The 17,056-nt window shown below is 33.6% G+C and overlaps 1 protein-coding gene across 1 annotated transcript in view; it reads right to left on the reverse strand.

Annotated features, from left to right (window-relative positions):
* Positions 1–1,002: 1,002 nt before the first annotated feature.
* LOC114334452 (uncharacterized) overlaps positions 1,003–17,056 on the reverse strand; it is a 75,528-nt gene continuing 59,474 nt past the window's right edge. Inside the window, exons 10-14 of the mRNA XM_050647466.1 lie at positions 12,948–13,104; positions 11,633–11,885; positions 11,262–11,372; positions 6,766–6,868; positions 1,003–1,206 (exon numbers count right to left, since the gene is read on the reverse strand). Coding sequence (XP_050503423.1) covers positions 1,055–1,206; positions 6,766–6,868; positions 11,262–11,372; positions 11,633–11,885; positions 12,948–13,104 — 776 coding nt within the window. The 3' untranslated portion in view covers positions 1,003–1,054. The remainder of the gene's footprint in view (positions 1,207–6,765; positions 6,869–11,261; positions 11,373–11,632; positions 11,886–12,947; positions 13,105–17,056) is intronic.

Raw genomic sequence — 17,056 nt, forward strand, 5'->3', positions numbered from 1 at the left:
GCACGCCACATTATTCCCTGATGATGTTATTTCGTATTCTATCTCTTCTTGTCTTCCCTGCTATTGCTCTTAGTGTCTTCATTTCGGCTGTTCGTAGCATGCTTTTAATTTTATTGGTGTCTTCTCTTGATTCAATGCCATAGGTCATAACAGGTCTGATGCAAGTTTTATAAATTCTAACTTTGCTGTCCATTCTCATATATGGGTTATTCCATACCACATCTCTCACACATCCGGACCAGATAGCGGCCTTGTTAATTTGTCCTCTTAGGTCTCTGGCTGGGCCCATGATAACTTGATAACTCTACACCTAGATATTTGAACTGGTTTAGCTGTTCTATGGGTTACCACGAGCTTGCATCTAATTGGGTCTTTCGCAATGGTAATGCATTTTGTTTTCTGCGTGGATATGTTCATGTTGAGTCGTCGACATGCTTGATAGTATCGATAAAGTTGTCTTTGTAGGTCATCCTCGTCCTCTGCAATCAGGGCTGCATCATCTGCATAGCACACTATACTGATTCTAGTGTGGCCGAGTTACTTCTGTCAGTTCAATAATTGAAAAGTTGACACTGTAGACTTTACGTTTCTAAGGTTACTAATGTTGCTATGGCCACTTAAACACCGAACACCCTGGTACCACTATTCGCTCCGTGCGTGACCATGGTGAGGATGTACGAAACTATGCCAGCGTCCGTAGCTGCGAAATATGACAATTTTGCCGAATCTTTGTAATGTCAGTGTCATTACATTTTACTTACTTAAGCCGTCCTCTTGTACCTTACGGTGTCGAGGTATAAATATTACATATTAACGTCAAATATGTCATATGTGTATCATATGCTTAACATCACATTGTGGTGACGCCGAAACGGCTGACGAAAACATGGCTCGACGCCCAAATGGCGACTCCCAAATGGCCCCGCCGAAACGGCGACGCCCAGATGTTCTACATCCCTTATCAGACCACCAGATATCTGAAATATTTATCAAGAAAACAAATTTTTATTGTAGTTTTACGTTTATTTTAAAATGTTACAAAAAAGAAACAAACTCAATCAATATCTAATTTTTTAAAACTTCCTTCTGCTCCAAACAGATCTTCCTGATATTTCGATGAACCTTGCCTTTTGCTTTCGTCTATGAGTTGAGATTCTTGGAATTTCAAGTAATTTTCACTGTTCTTAATGAGGTTTCTCACATTTTCTAAAATAAAATCGTGATAGACGAGAGTAGTAAACACAATAATAACGAATAAGTAAAAAACACTGAAAAGTTCTAAGTGAATATACCTACACCAGAATCTAAAGATAGCAACAAAACACAAAATATATCAATGTATTAAGCCTCAGCATCATCACCAATGATGCTACTACTCGTATAGTACATAAACTTACGTTCTTAGAAATCGGCCCACCTAAAAATGTCTCGTAATCTTCAAATTTTTGAAGTCTCGTATTTCCTAAACTTGTTGGCCGATTTAAGTGATTTTTTTAATATGTTATAGCCTTATTCTTCAACAATATCGCTGTAATAATATTGTTGCTAAACAGGTAAGTGTTATTTTATACCGGGTGTAACAATGATAGTGTGTTTTTTCCTCAAAGTTCGGAACACCCTGTGGAATATTCTAGCGTATATAAAATATTGAAATTAAAACTCAACTATAGCCTTAGGTTTTCTTAACATTTTGCTTTTTGATTCATTCGCTTATGTTGGATAATAAAAAAGTTAGGTATTTTAACAACTAGCAAAGTTCTTCATTAATACAGGGTGTTTCAAAATAAGTGCGACAAACTTTAAGGGGAAATTCTGCATAAAAAATAATTACCGTTTCATTTATAAACATATGTCCGGAAATGCTTCGTTTTCGAGATACGGGATGTTGAATTCTTTTTACAAACTGACGATTTATTTACTGCTCTAAAACCGGTTAAGATATGCAAATGAAATTTGGTGGGTTTTAAGAGGTAGTTATTACGCATATTTGACATACAATTAAGAATTTTATTTTCACCATTGGCGTGCATACGGGTCATATTACCCGGTCATATTACCCGTATGTACGCTAATGGTGAATATAAAATTCTTAACTCTATGCCAAAAAAATGCGCAATAATTACCTCTTAAAACCTACCCAATGTCATTTGTATATCTCATGCGGTTTTAGAGCAATAAATAAATCGTCAGATTGTACGAACAAATTCAACATCCCCGTATTTCTGAAACGAAGCATATGCGAACATATGATAATAAACCTAACGGTCATTATTTTTTCATGCAGAACTACACTTAAAGTTTGTCGCATTTATTTAGAAACACCCTGTATTGATGAAGAACGTTGCTAGTTGTTAAAATACCTAACTTTTTTATTATCCAACATAAGCGAATGAATCAAAAACCTAAGGCCACAGTTGAGTTTTAATTTCAATCTTTTATATATGCTAGAATATTCCACAGGGTGTTCCGAACTTTGAGGAAAAAACACATTATCATTTTTACACCCGGTATAAAATAACACTTACCTTTTTAACAATAACATTATTACAGCTATATTGTTGAAGAATAAGGCTATAACATATTAAAAAAATCACTTAAATCGGCCAACAGGTTTAAGAAATACGAGACTTCAAAAATGACCAAATTTTCAGGTGGGCCGATTTCTATGCACGTAAGTAGAGCCTCGCCCTTGATAAGTCTATTTTGACAGTCAGTCCTATTATTGCTAACCGTTATCAGTTTATCACAATATACTTAAATGGGGAAGAAATTCATTCGGGGAGAAAGAGGCATGGATTACTGCAATTCACAAAAAAGGTCCAAAAGATATTAGCGGAAATTACAGGAGTATCTATCTTGGTCAATACCTACCTTTAGCAGGCTGTTTGGTAAACTCTTAAAAAAATGATTGAGAAAGAATACAAACGTAATGAAATTAAACAGCAAGCAGGATTTAGAGCTGGAAGATCTTGCGTAGACCATATATTTACCTCAACACAACTTAACGAAAAAAAAAAAAAATTGCAAGAAGCCAGGAAATATATCTTTTATTCGTGGTTCTCACAAAAGCGTATGACACGATTCCGGTGAGAAAGCTGTGGCAGTCTCTTGAACGATCTTCGTTATATAGCACGATCATCGCCGCAATCAAACAACTATACAATAAAGCAACATCAAAAATAAGACTAAACAACACCCTGTCCGAAGAATTCAAAAGATTTTCTCCAATACTGTTCAATATCTATTTAAATAAAGCACTAAAACACTGGAGAAGATCTTGTTCAGGAATGGGGATCCAACTTGACGACGATACAATATTTGGGTGGAATGCATAAAACGTAGTATCTGCTAATGCTTCAAGTATGTAGGTACTACATTTTTGAAGTTTTTACTACACTTACAAAGCATTTACTTTCCTCCGTAGAATATGCTACTTCAGTACCGCCGCTAGGGTACAAGGTGCCCGCCTTCTATTTTTTGACGAAATGCCCCTGAATATGCTCTGAGAACGAAACTCCTCATTTTAATAACGAACTGTCCTCGATAGAGTCCAGTCGGCTTAGACAACCTTGCATTAGGAGCTGCCCCAAATTTTATTTTTCTGATCTTTTGGAGGAGAACCGTTGTTGAAAAGGAGAACCGTTGTTGCTTAATATCTCCGCCATTTTCAACTTTTCGACAAAAATGGTAGGAACTAAAATTGTTGGAGACGAAATTTCCTACAATCCTTTTTCCACATTTTTTTATGCGATCAATATTCTCTGAGTTAAGGGGGAAATAGTGGAAGCGGAGGGGAAGCATAATTATTGAATTGTCTCATTTATTATTAACTTTACGACATAATATTGTACATAAACAAAAATAAAGAGAATTATATTTTATACAATTTTTGAAACTTCCAATGAAACACCAACCAAACTAAGTAGATACATAAAAGACATAAATAATGTTCTGAAGCTATTTCCTTGTGGCATTTAATGGGAAATAGGCCACAATTTTTCCAAAAAAAAATTATTTTTTTAACGTTTTGAAGCCCAAATCGGGTTTCGTTGTCAAAATACAAAATACTACTAAAATAAACAAAAATGTTGTTGCTAAGTAAAAAATTCTTCTAATAATTTATTTAATCTGACTCATTTATATTGGCAATTCAGACGTATATTTTACATTTTAAAGTAGAAGACTTTAAAATGATATCGCCAATATTTATGAGTTGCGTTCCTGGGACGACTTTACTAAAAGATAGTTCATTCGATTACATGAAATCAATCCCAACTCAAGAATATCCATCACAAAAAAATCATAGCATGTGATCTGTCTTTAAAAAGACAACCAAATGCAACGATGACAGTAAAATTCTCGCGTTAGAGAGTTCATAGTAAATCACGAGGTAAATATTAAAAATAGAGAATTTGATAGATCTCAAATATGTCAACACGCATGAGACAATGAGCATAGAGTTCAGTGGAGAGATTCAAGTATAGTTCTGAAAGAATCAGATAGTAAAAAGAGAAAAATCAAAGAAGCGGCTCTAATTATGCTAAATGAAACCAATTGTGTCGCAAATTCCTCGGTAGAATGCAGTAATATGTGGTTACCCATACTGAAAGAGGAAGTCAATAGAAAGAAAATACCACGATTAATAAGTCAATAACATATCGAGTTAGTATAAATTTTATATTTTAGTATTACTTATTGTATATCTATGTATTATTAATATTATTTATAATTTAAACATATTAAAGTCAGAATTTGGTATTAGTTTTTGAAAGTAAATTAAATGTAAGACCAAATACTTATGATGTCGGGATAGTATCACGAGGTTTTTTTTCCTGGTTTTCCCTCGTGATTTACTATGGAATCTCTAACGCGAGAATTTTACTGTCATCGTTGCATTTGGTTGTCTTTTTAAAGACAGATCACATGCTGTGATTTTTTTGTGACAGATATTCTTGAGTTGGGATTGATTTCATGTAATCGAATGAACTATCTTTTAGTAAAGTCGTCCCAGGAACGCAACTCATAAATATTGGCTGACTCATAAATATCATTTTAAAGTCTTCTACTTTAAAATGTATAATATACGTCTGAATTGCCAATATAAATGAGTCAGATTAAATAAATTATTAGAAGAATTTTTTTACTTAGCAACAACATTTTTGTTTATATTGGTAGTATTTTGTATTTTGACAACGAAACACGATTTGGGCTTCGAAACGTTAATAAAATAATTTTTGTTAGTAAAATTGTGGCTTATTTCCCATTAAAAATAGTTGACATAAATAATAACTTATATGCATTAAGTTCATTTATTTTATTAACTAGCGGGTTTTATTGGTTGAATTTGTCTGTCTATAATTAAGTTTCATGTCAGCTAAGATATTTTAATATTTCATCAATTTTTTTTAAATCTTGGACCCTGTTGGGGGTTTTTCCCATTCCCTCTCGTAGACCCGCCACAGGTTCTCTCGAAAAATTGTAGTAAATCGTAATTGCAACAATTTCAGTCCCCACACTTTTTGTCGAAAAGTTGAAAATGGCGGAGATATTGAACAAAAACAATTGCTATAAAATCAATCAGGTCTTACGCTCGCGCCTTTACCGCATACGAACTACCTTAAATATTAATTTAATCAAAAAAATGAGAGAGATCAAAATTGTACAAAATTTAATTCTCTTCATTTTTGTATAGGTTCAAATTTGTTGTAAAATTAATAATAAACGAGATAATTCAATAAATCAATAATTGTGCTCTAACTGTCCCTATTTCCATAACTCGGAAAATATCGACCGCACGAAAAAATTATAATAAACAAAATTATAGAAAATCACATTTTCAACAATTTCAGTGTGTACACTTTCTGTCGAAAAGTTGAAAATGGCGGAGATATTAAGCAAAAACGGTTCTAGTTTAAAATCAAGATGGCGGCTAACGCAACGATAAAATTCAGTCGAAATTTTAAATTTATACTACTATTGACCCCTCCTAAAGATTATAAAAATAAAATCTGGGGTAATGCAAGGTCAAATGCTATCCCGACTGGGCTAATACCTGCCTTTTATCTCTAAAAACAAAAGTCAAGAGATTAAATCCCAACGTCTAAGATGGGCAGGCCATGTTAATAGACTCCGTAATAACCGCCTTTGGGCGTCTAACCGCCAAGGTAATTTGGAAGGAAGCCCTGACAGGAAGAAGGCTCTTCGGATGTCCACGAATGAGTTGGAGAGATTACATATGATCATATTTAAGAACAATGGGGCTACTCACTGAATAAACTACCATGGATGACCGTTCGAGATAAAAGAGTTGCGTCATCAGCCAAGATCCACCCTGGGTTGTAGTGCTACGAGAAGAAAAAGAAAATAGGAAAGAGTCTTAGTTGGGAATATAAATTAAAAAATCAGGAAGAGAGATGTAGAAGAAGACTTAGCGCCGGACTCCACTTGCGATTTGTAGTCGCGCGATTGTTTTGTCGCGAAAATTGAACACATTGTTTCAAATACAAGTCAATCCATTAATACATTTGCGACTAAATAATCGTGGATTGACTTGTATTTGAAACAATGTGTTCAATTTTTGCGACAAAACAATCGCGCGACTACACAATCGCAAGTTAAGTCCGGCGCTTATGGCGACGAGAGGAGTAGTGACTGGTATCGGAGACGCTGTTAACCGATCTATTTCTCAAGAACAGAAAGACAGAAAAAATTAAAACATATTGCTAAATTAGATCAAATGTATCATCTTCTGATTTAATATCTTACCCTTTAGTACCAAAATTGACTCAATGTTACCTCCATATTCTTCAGGTAGTAATTTTTGGGGTATATGTTCATACAAGCTCTCCATTTTTGTATGGACTAGAAACTAAAAAGGTTATTTTAGATCATTATTTACTATATTTAATGAGAATTAAGCACAATTTCAGTTGGCCATATATTTATTTTGACATGTCGGTTTCCATTTCGGAAATCGTACTCAAAATAGAAAACTATTTTCTTATGTTGGTAATAAAAGAATATTCTTGTATCTGTTACTAATAAAAATAATATTTTGCACTAGGTATACTTGAATTGAAAATGCGTGAGAGCACAGTTTTTATGGCAGAAGATTACAACGGATTTTATATAGGAGCAGAAAAATAAATATCGATATTTTTTTGTCTTAGTTTTGACCAAGAATTTACAAAAATACTATAACCGACCACTATACTATAACAAGACATAAAATGTAAATGAGGAAGCCTTAAAAGCTTCCGGCACGAATTGCACCTTAAACCCTGTTTCAGGTAACTATGGTCTGTTTTTAAACCAAGAGGAGTAATTGCTTGCAACCTTAGGCAAGTTTACTCCACTGTTATGAAATTTTGACATTAATGACATTTATGAAATTTTGACATTTCTGGCATTTCATAGGTTAATTAAGTTATGTCGGCGATTGTTTGTGTTTTTTGTGTTATTCCTATAATTTTTTAAGTTTTTAGTCTACTTTTATATAAAAAACAGTTGTTTTTAGAACTCTCTAGCGACGTATTATTTTGACCCATCGCTTCGTTATCGAACGTATTCGCTTCGTATACTAAACAGATACGAAGCGAATACGTTCGATAACGAAGTGAAGGGTCAAAGATGGAGGTCCTGTTTAGTATACGAAGCGAATACGTTCGATAATGAAGCGAAGGGTCAAAAATCGAGGCCCTGTCGCGTTACGATATGTCCTGTCACGAACCAGACAGCAATGTAAATCTTCTTTTTCTTGTTCTTTTTATGTAGACATGACTCTGTCTATTTTTTCAATGTGCCAGCCATACGTTGTCGTTTCATCGTTTTCGTGGTCTTCCCACTGATCGTCTTCATATTAGGGAACCGTCTCTCGCCGTCCTTAAATACTACTCTATTTGTTGCCTTTCTTATGTGATCGTTTCATTCTACGCTTCTGTTTTTTACACAGTTATTAATGTTGTCCACCTTGAATCTCCATCGTATATCTGCACTTCTAACTCTGTCCCATAGTGTCTTACCATCTATTTTTCGAAGGGTTTTCATCTCTGCTGTTTCTAGCATTCTTTTAATCCTGAGAAAATTTACGGTTTTGTTTTGATTTAAATCTGTCTCTCTCCATCCTCCGATAGTACTATTTCTAGGTCTACCTGTTGTCAAGGAGGCCCTTAGAAAGACAAATTTACACCAACACGACCGTAGTTTCTCGATATAAATTAAAACTATTTATATCGCAGTATGGTTAGAACGCGTCTGTGTACTCTAATACTGTTGGTGTAAATTTGTCTTCCTCAGAGGATGTACTATCGGAGGATGGAGGGAGACAGATTTAAATCAAAACGAAACCGTAGATTTTCTTATTTTACTAATGCCATACTATGTATTAGAGTACACAGACTCGTTTCATACAGGTTCTCTGAACTGTAAATTGGAATATTTTTCTAACGGTGCCTTTGGTATTGTCATACCTGGGTTAAACAGAGAACTTGAATCGAGTCGAAATTCATTTCACTTATTCTCCGTTAGAGGGCGTTCTAACCATACTGCGATATAAATAGTTTTAATTTAAATCGAGAAACTACGGTCGTGTTGGTGTAAATTTGTTTTCCTCAGAGCCTCCTTGACAACAGGTAGACCTAGAAATAGTACTATCGGAGGATGGAGGGAGACAGATTAAATCAAAACGAAACCATAGATTTTCTTATTTTACTTATGCCATACTCTGTATTAGAGTACACAGACTCGTTTCATACAGGTTCTCTGAACTGTAGATTGGAATATTTTCCTTACGGTGCCCTTTGGTATTGTCATACCTGGGTTAAACAGAGAACTTGAATCGAGTCGAAATTCATTACGTTTAATCCTCTCTGTATCAGGTCGTGTTTCTGCCGCGTATGCCATTATTGGTCTGATGACTGTTTTTTAAACTCTGCCTTTCAATTCTTTTCTGATATTTTTATTTCTCCATATTGTCTCATTCAAGCAACCTGCGACTCTGTTTGCTTTATTCACTTGATCTTCCACTTCTGTTTCGAGTTTTCGATAGCTAGATAGTGTGATGCTTAGATATTTAAACTCCATGACGTTTTCTATTATCTGACCTTCCAGCATTAATTTACATTTTAGTAGATTTGCTGTTTAACAATGAATTTGGTATTTTTTGGAGAAATGTTAAATTTTCTGCGGTTATATTAAATTGATACAGCATACGTTGTAAATAATCTTCACTTTGAAAGATTAGTATTACGTTGGCTACATAGGAGATTATTTTAGTTTGTTCTTCTCCCATTCGGTATCCTTTTTAGTACCTACTTTTTTTTATTATTTCATCCATGATCAAGTTATTCCTTCGTAACTTTACCCAAAAAAGTAAATGCTAAAACATGTGAAGACTACAGAACAATTAGCCTAATGAGCCACTTACTCAAAACGTTTCTGAAAGTGATACACAGCAGAATATATAAAAAATGCGAAGAACGGATATCATGGACGCAGTTTGGATTCCGCGATGCCTTAGGCACCCGAGAGGCTCTATTCGCTGTCCAAGTGCTTATGCAAAGATGCAGGGATGTTGACTGTGACGTGTATATTTGTTTTATCGACTACAAAAAGGAGTTTGATAGAGTAAAACATGATAAACTCATAAACATCTTGAAAGAAGCGGGAGTAGATGATAGAGATAGAGAATCATATATAATTTGTATTACAACCAAACTGCCAATATTAAAGTGGATAACCAATTGACAGAGGCAGTCTCCATAGATAGAGGAGTGAGGCAAGGATGCATCCTCTCCCCGGTGCTGTTTAATATATACTCTGAATGTATCGTCGGGCAAGCGCTGGGAGAACTACAGGAAGGCGTATTAGTCAACGGAGTGCGTCTGAACAACATTAGATATGCCGACGACGCTGTAGTTTTTGCAGACAGTCTAGATGGTTTGCAAAGAATAATGTCGCGAATATCAGATATAAGTAGAGAATACGGACTTGATCTCAATACGAAAAAAACAAAGTAGGTATATGGTAGTCAGTAAGCGCGAAATATTAAAAACACAGCTTTTGGTTAACCAACAACTAATTGACAGGGTCTACAGCTATACATACCTTGGTACCAACATAAACAGCCAGTGGGACCACTCAATTGAAATAAAACAACGCATAGGAAAAGCGAGATCAGCGTTCATAATGATGCAGTCTCTTTTCAGAAGCCACGATTTACCTCTTGCTACTAAAATCTCTATCGTCAGATGCTATGTATTTTCTACGTTAATATACGGAGTAGAGGCCTGGACACTTTCCGAGGCTTCTTTGAGAAAACTCGAGGCATTCGAGATGTGGTGCTACAGGCGTATTTTGGGAATTTCGTGGGTGGATCGTGTGACTAATGTTGAGGTTCTATGTAGAATAGGCAAGGAATGCGAGATTATTAACAAAATCAAAGAGCGCAAACTAGAATATCTTGGCCATGTTATGAGGAATGAACAGCGATATGGATTGTTGCAACTCATTCTTCAAGGCAAAGTATTTGGAAAGAGAGGACCAGGGAGAAGAAGAATATCTTGGCTTCAAAACCTGAGAAAGTGGTTTAATACATCGACAACCGGACTATTCAGAATAGCAGCAAGCAAAGTTAGGATAGCCATGCTGATCGCCAACATCCGGAACGGATAGGCACCTTAAGAAAAAGAATGATCAGGTTGAACAATAGAGAATTCATAGAATCCCCCTGTCTTATTCCATTGCCAGCTTCAATTGAGTCAGTTGCTTCTTCTTCTAGTTTTGCTTTTATTGTGATGTTCTGGTAGATATTTTCGGTCGTTTTAATTATTCCTAGAGGTACCTCTCTTGCGTACCTACCTACAATAAATGGATAACGTCCTTTAATTTGCTTTCTTATGGTCCACTAAACATAATAATATGCCGATTTGATTTTATTATAATGACTTCTTTTGAACCTGCCTCATTATAAATATAGCGTCGGTGCATGATCTTCCCGACCTAAAACCGTGTTGTTCTCCTGCTAATGATATAATTTTATATAGTTTGTTATCAATAATTGAATGAATCATTAGCAATGAAGAATTGTATGTTGATTGAATATTTTAATCCTCTATGATATTTTGGTGCTTCTTACAGAGGTTAAAAGTGTGCTATCAATAATTTCCAAACGCAGTTTAGACGAAACTAATTATCACATAAATATTCTAAAATATATTAAAGATCATCTTCTACTTCTACTTGTTCATCTATAATATGCTTACCAAGTCAATGAGTTCTTTTTTCATAACGGGTTTAATGAAACTAAATACTTTGTCCATAAATGGCACAAGATTGATAAAATGTATTTGTTTTAATCTGATTGGCATTCCCTCCTAAAAATGAATACGAACTTAATATCTTTTTATCCTAACATCAAATAATATATTATTACATAATACTAATTAAGATAAAGTTTCCATAAAATTGTGATTTTTGACTCGTTCAAGTCCTTTCAACTACAACCCTTTTTCAAAAATAAGCACTTTGAACCGCATCAATGAAATTGTAACAGCTTAGAAAAAGCAATAAAAGCAATAAAATAAGACAATTAAAGTCTAAAAATTACTTTTAAATAAATAAATTATCGCCATACCTGTAGATAATAGGCAAATTTTTTAACATAAGAAGGGTTTATTCTCAGTAGATGCCCAAGGCTGGTTAGTTCCATGTCTACTATGAGCTGAAAGCCTTTTGCAGGGCCATATTGGTATGAATGAAGTAGTGGTACTACATCCATAAGCTTCAGCTGACCAATCATGTGAAAGTTTCTTGGATCGGGATCGATTTTTCTTGATAGTATCACTGCGTCTCCTGCTGGTGTTAATTCGGGAAGAACAACGAATAATCTAAAAAATATTAATTATATTTTATACTTTAAATTTCTCTTTATATAAATATACATTGCTATTGTATATGGTATCATCCTGTTATAAATCTTCTTACAAATTCTTGTATTAATTCTCACCTCTCTGGTTAGTATTTTGTATATTTAAGATCCCTCATGCTTGCTATCTCACATTTTTAATGTTTCAATTCTGTTCATGATCGATACTTTTAGCGTCCACACTTCTGCACTATACAAAAGTACAGACCAAACATAGCATTTTTAACCATTCTTTGTCTTAGCTCTAAACTGAGATGATTATTGCAAACAAATGACTTCATTTTCATAAAAGTAGTTTTAGTCATTGCTATTCTACGTTTTATTTTTATGTCCGGATCTAGTTGGTCCGTTATCACAGTTCCTAAATATTTTATTTTGTGAACTTTCTCAACTTGGACTCCATTTAATTGATGCTTTGCATTTGGATGTGGGTCACGACTAAAACTAAAAATTTGGTTTTGTTTGAGTTTATTTTAATGCCGATTTCCTCTCCTACCCGGTGACTACGATCAAGCAGAATTTGGAGACCTTCAATATTATTTGACAGAATTACTGTATCGTTTGCGTAACTAATCACATTAAGTAGTTCCCCGTTGATTTTTATTCCATATGGCTGTATCTCAAGTGCCGTTTTAAATAACTGGTCCAAGTAAACATTGAACAATATTGGCGACAAACTGCAACCTTGTCTGACTCCTCGTTGCATGGAGATTTCATCGGTGTAGTTATCCCCAATTCTTACGATAGCAGTTTGATTCCAGTACAAATTTTTAATGACATGAATATATTTGTCATCTATTCCTATATTTTTCAGTATCTGCATTAATTTTGCATGCTGTACTTTATCGAATGCCTTTTCGAAGTCCACGAAACATGCAGATACATCTTTTCTACGGAGGTTACTAAACTGAAACTAGGTGTGGTACTAAATTGTGGCTAATTGCTTATATCATGGCTAGAACCAATAAAAAGTCCCTGATTATATTTTCTTAAAAAATAATTATACTATAATGAACATACTTACTGAGTGTCTACAGTAGCTCGCAATATATTGTCATTTATAGTCCTTGAACTGAAAATATCGGGGCATAAAAATTTTACTGTGAAATATGCATCTATTGAATTTTTGGCAGCTTCATTGCTGTAATAACAACTATGGAGGAAGGATGCTACCTGTAATTCTAAAATGACACAGATTTTAACTATAACATCAGTATGGTGATCTTATTTTACTATCTAGCAAAGCTAATGTCGTCCATGTATATCGCTCAAATTTTATAAAGTTTAACATTTAACGCGATATCTAATATCGACGAGATATGAATAGGTACGATGGAAAAGCATAGTCAAACTAAGAACAAATACACTCTCAAATATAGTGCACTTACTATCAGAGACAAGAAACAAAATCAGAGAAACAAAACAAGTATACTTTGAGGAGATATATGTGATGAAATCGAAGAATGCCCAAAAACAAGCCGCTCAAATATCAATATAAAAGCAGTGCGTGAGAGTGTTGGCGAGATGTCCAGGAACGACAGGAATTACAAATTTCAAAAAGCTTTCTGACTGCGTTAAAGAAAGAATTTGACAGAGTAAGACTCAAAGATGTAATCCATTTTCTGTATAATAAAGAAGTTCCCGTAGGTATCATAAAAACTATTGAAAACATCTAGTAAAACAACAAAATGGAAGTCAGAATAGATGGGCAACTTACATAACCTATAGACATGGGTAGCGGAATAAGACGGGACTCATTGAACCCCATAAATCATCAAAAGCGTTAACAAAGAAAGAGAATACAAAATTGGAAACAAAGAAGTAAAAATACTCCGTAACGCAGACGACGCAATACTGATAGCCCAAGATGAAGATAGTCTGCAAAGATTAGTCCATAGTTTTAACATAAGAGCAAAAGAATTCAATATGACAATTTCATCTCAGAAAACTAAAACAGTAGTAGTCAGTATAGAACTAATCAGATGTAAAATAAGTAAATTTAATGCAACATTTTTCTTATTAAAAGATATATTTATTTAGAAAAGCCTTCAAACGGCCACAAATATCACAGAACGCTTTCGCTCTCTAAAAAGAGCATTATCAGTGTTACAAGCTTAACATGCTGAGCCACCCAAAAATACAAAGGTTAAAATACAAACTCTTTAAAAATTGAGTAAATGTCTTACATAGTGTAACGAAAGAGTTTCGAATAGACGGTCCCCACGACTAGAAAATTAGGTAGAGCTAAAGTTCTTATGGAAATCCAACGTTGCCAGTTGATCTTAAGAAAACTGTCATCTGTCATTAGTGTCATTTATGAAAAGTGATTTATTTTTTATTTTTTGCTTGTCTTGTTTTCTGTTTTGTTGCCCTTGCCAGTGTATTTTATTTTAGTTGCTTTTTGAGTTTTTTTATTAAGGGTTTAGGCGCAAAATTTCGGCTCCAATGCTTTTTAAATGCATTAATTTTTTGCGAATACTGAGAAAACTAATAAATATTGTTGAAAAATTTAAACACAGAATGAAAGATTACATTATTACCGAGGGCTGAAAGTCCCTTAGAATAAATAAATTTTTTTAATGAGATACATATTTAAAATTAAAAATCACACATTTTCTGTTTTTTTTTTCACAACTGTAACTTATTAAAATAAACATTATGGAAGTTTTCAGGGACTTTCGGCCCTCGGTAATAACGTAATCTTTCATTCTGCCCTTAAATTTTTCAAAAATACTTCTTAGTTTTCTCAGAATTAAAAAAAATGAATGCATTTAAAAAGCATTAGAGACGAAATTTTGCGCCTACGCCCTTGATGGCATAGACATTAGTCATTCAGTCAGTTGTAATAACAAATATACAATCCTATCCTTAATACAATACAGTAATAATAATCCCATACTATACTGATACAATAAAGTACAGTAAAATGGATATCGGATAAGATGTACATTTAGGATAAAAAAAGGATTCAAATCTAAACTGAAATCATAAAAAATTTCATGCTCGCATACAAATCTTATGGAAATGTGCATGTGTCTGACAAGAAATCTATAATTTATATTTTTGTTGTGAGCCCGTAGCCAGCAGACTGGATATTGAATGGTGCATGTATATTAAGTTTGATTAAATTTTTATAGAGGCAGTTTAAATGCTGTTAAAACTTAGTGCCTACATTCAAAAAAGATATGATCAAGATCACCCTGTTTCCTGCAATGTTTGCAATTATCGTCTTCAATTACATTTATTTTAAATAAATGAGTTACCTATATTGCTTTTTGAGTTATATTTCAGTTATTAAGAGTAACTAGGTTTTTTATATAAAAAAATTTAGATGAAGTCTAAGACGAATATGAAATTTAGGATGAAGTCTCTGACAATATTAGAATAGCTCGCTTTGGAAAGAAAAATAAAAATGGGCACCATCCATTTAAAGTGTTCTTATCTTCAACTGAAAATGTTCAGACAGCAGACATGCAGTTTTTAAACAGAAACACATTGACCATGCTAAAACCATCTTTATCAGCATTGATCAGACCCCTAATAAAGGGAAGGTACTTGAATCTGTATATAAAATTTGAGCTTTTGTCTCCTCAGGAAGCAGGGGACAGAACCTGTCGATACGGTATTATAATATCCCAAAGGTAATTCAAAAAACCTCTAAGCCACAATGACTTGGGCAAGCTCTCCATTTTTATTGAAAATGGTAGAGGACTTCGGACTAAATTGACAACTCTGACTCTAAATGTTTCTAACAGCTACTTTGATGTGATCATATTTACTGAAACATGGTTAACACCTGATACAAGCGATGCTGAAATTGGTTTATTTAATGACGATATCTACAGCATCTAGCGATGCTGAAATTGGTTTATTTAATTACGATATCTACACACAAGACCTGACACAAGAATCCATTAATTTCGACAGTGGAGGTGGTGTGTTTAGCTGTTAAACAAGTTTTATCCCATCAGATGTTTCTGCTGGACAGGTGTTTGTTCAAATGAACAACAAAAATCATATACACCAAATGAGGATGATATAATGGTAGATAGACTTTTTTATAAAAAATGAATGCATTGAGAAGAAAATTGAATTAATAAGACTTGCTTCAGCAAGTGTAAACATTGAAAGAACTATACAATGGCTAAAATCTTTAAAAATCAAAGTACAAGTTACTTTATTCCTATTAAATAGTTTCCTTATATGAACTGATATAAATATTATTTGAGGTATTGTTAATCTTTTTATAACAATACTTAGTAATGATAAAAATTAATTTATGTGTACAGTAGAACCCTGATTGTCCGTGCTCCTCGTGGTCAGATGTGGCATGGATAATTGAAATTTATTTCTTATATAATAATATAATACATATATACGTATATACATACATATGTACCTACCATAAAAAGATAATAGAAAAAATGAATCTTTCATTACGAGTCTTCTTCTTGGCTTACAGAGTTTCCATCGAGTGAATTAAGGTGACGCTATTTTGATAAAACCTCAAAAATGCAACTTCAGTATTAGAAAACCATAGCACGGATAATCAGGGTTCTACTGTATATATTATCTGAATTCACAGATGATATGAGTGTAGTCAAGTGTGAATATTCTTTTCAAGTAAAAGTACCTATAAGAAATAAAACAATCTTTTCAAAAAAGTTTTTTACTTAGATAATTGGAATAAAACTGATAATACATTATAAAAATATACCTCTACCAAAATTTTTAACATTTCTTGTATAAAATCTACATCAAATGGTACTTTAATAAGAAGTGTGGACTTATCAAATGGACAAAACATTACAAAATAACATATTTGTAGTCCTGTAAGTAGCAATTGCACTTGTCCATAAATACATATGATTTTTCTTTAACATAATATTGTTTTCCCTCAATTATGCATAAATATTTAAGGTCACGTAAAATTGATTGCACAGATTTTGTTTTACCTGCCAGAGGACAGTTTATTTCTAGACATTTTCCGGAAACAATTCCATTGACACTGCCAGTCATACTTAGAGTTATTTTTTCATACATATTTAAAGCAACTGATTCATAATTTTTTCCCACGGAAGGGTACAGTATTTTCTTTAAAATTGGAATTATACAATTGGTTGACTTTAAGTG

The sequence above is a fragment of the Diabrotica virgifera genome, chromosome 3 (assembly GCF_917563875.1).
Source record: "Diabrotica virgifera virgifera chromosome 3, PGI_DIABVI_V3a".
NCBI classification, from domain to species: domain Eukaryota; kingdom Metazoa; phylum Arthropoda; class Insecta; order Coleoptera; family Chrysomelidae; genus Diabrotica; species Diabrotica virgifera.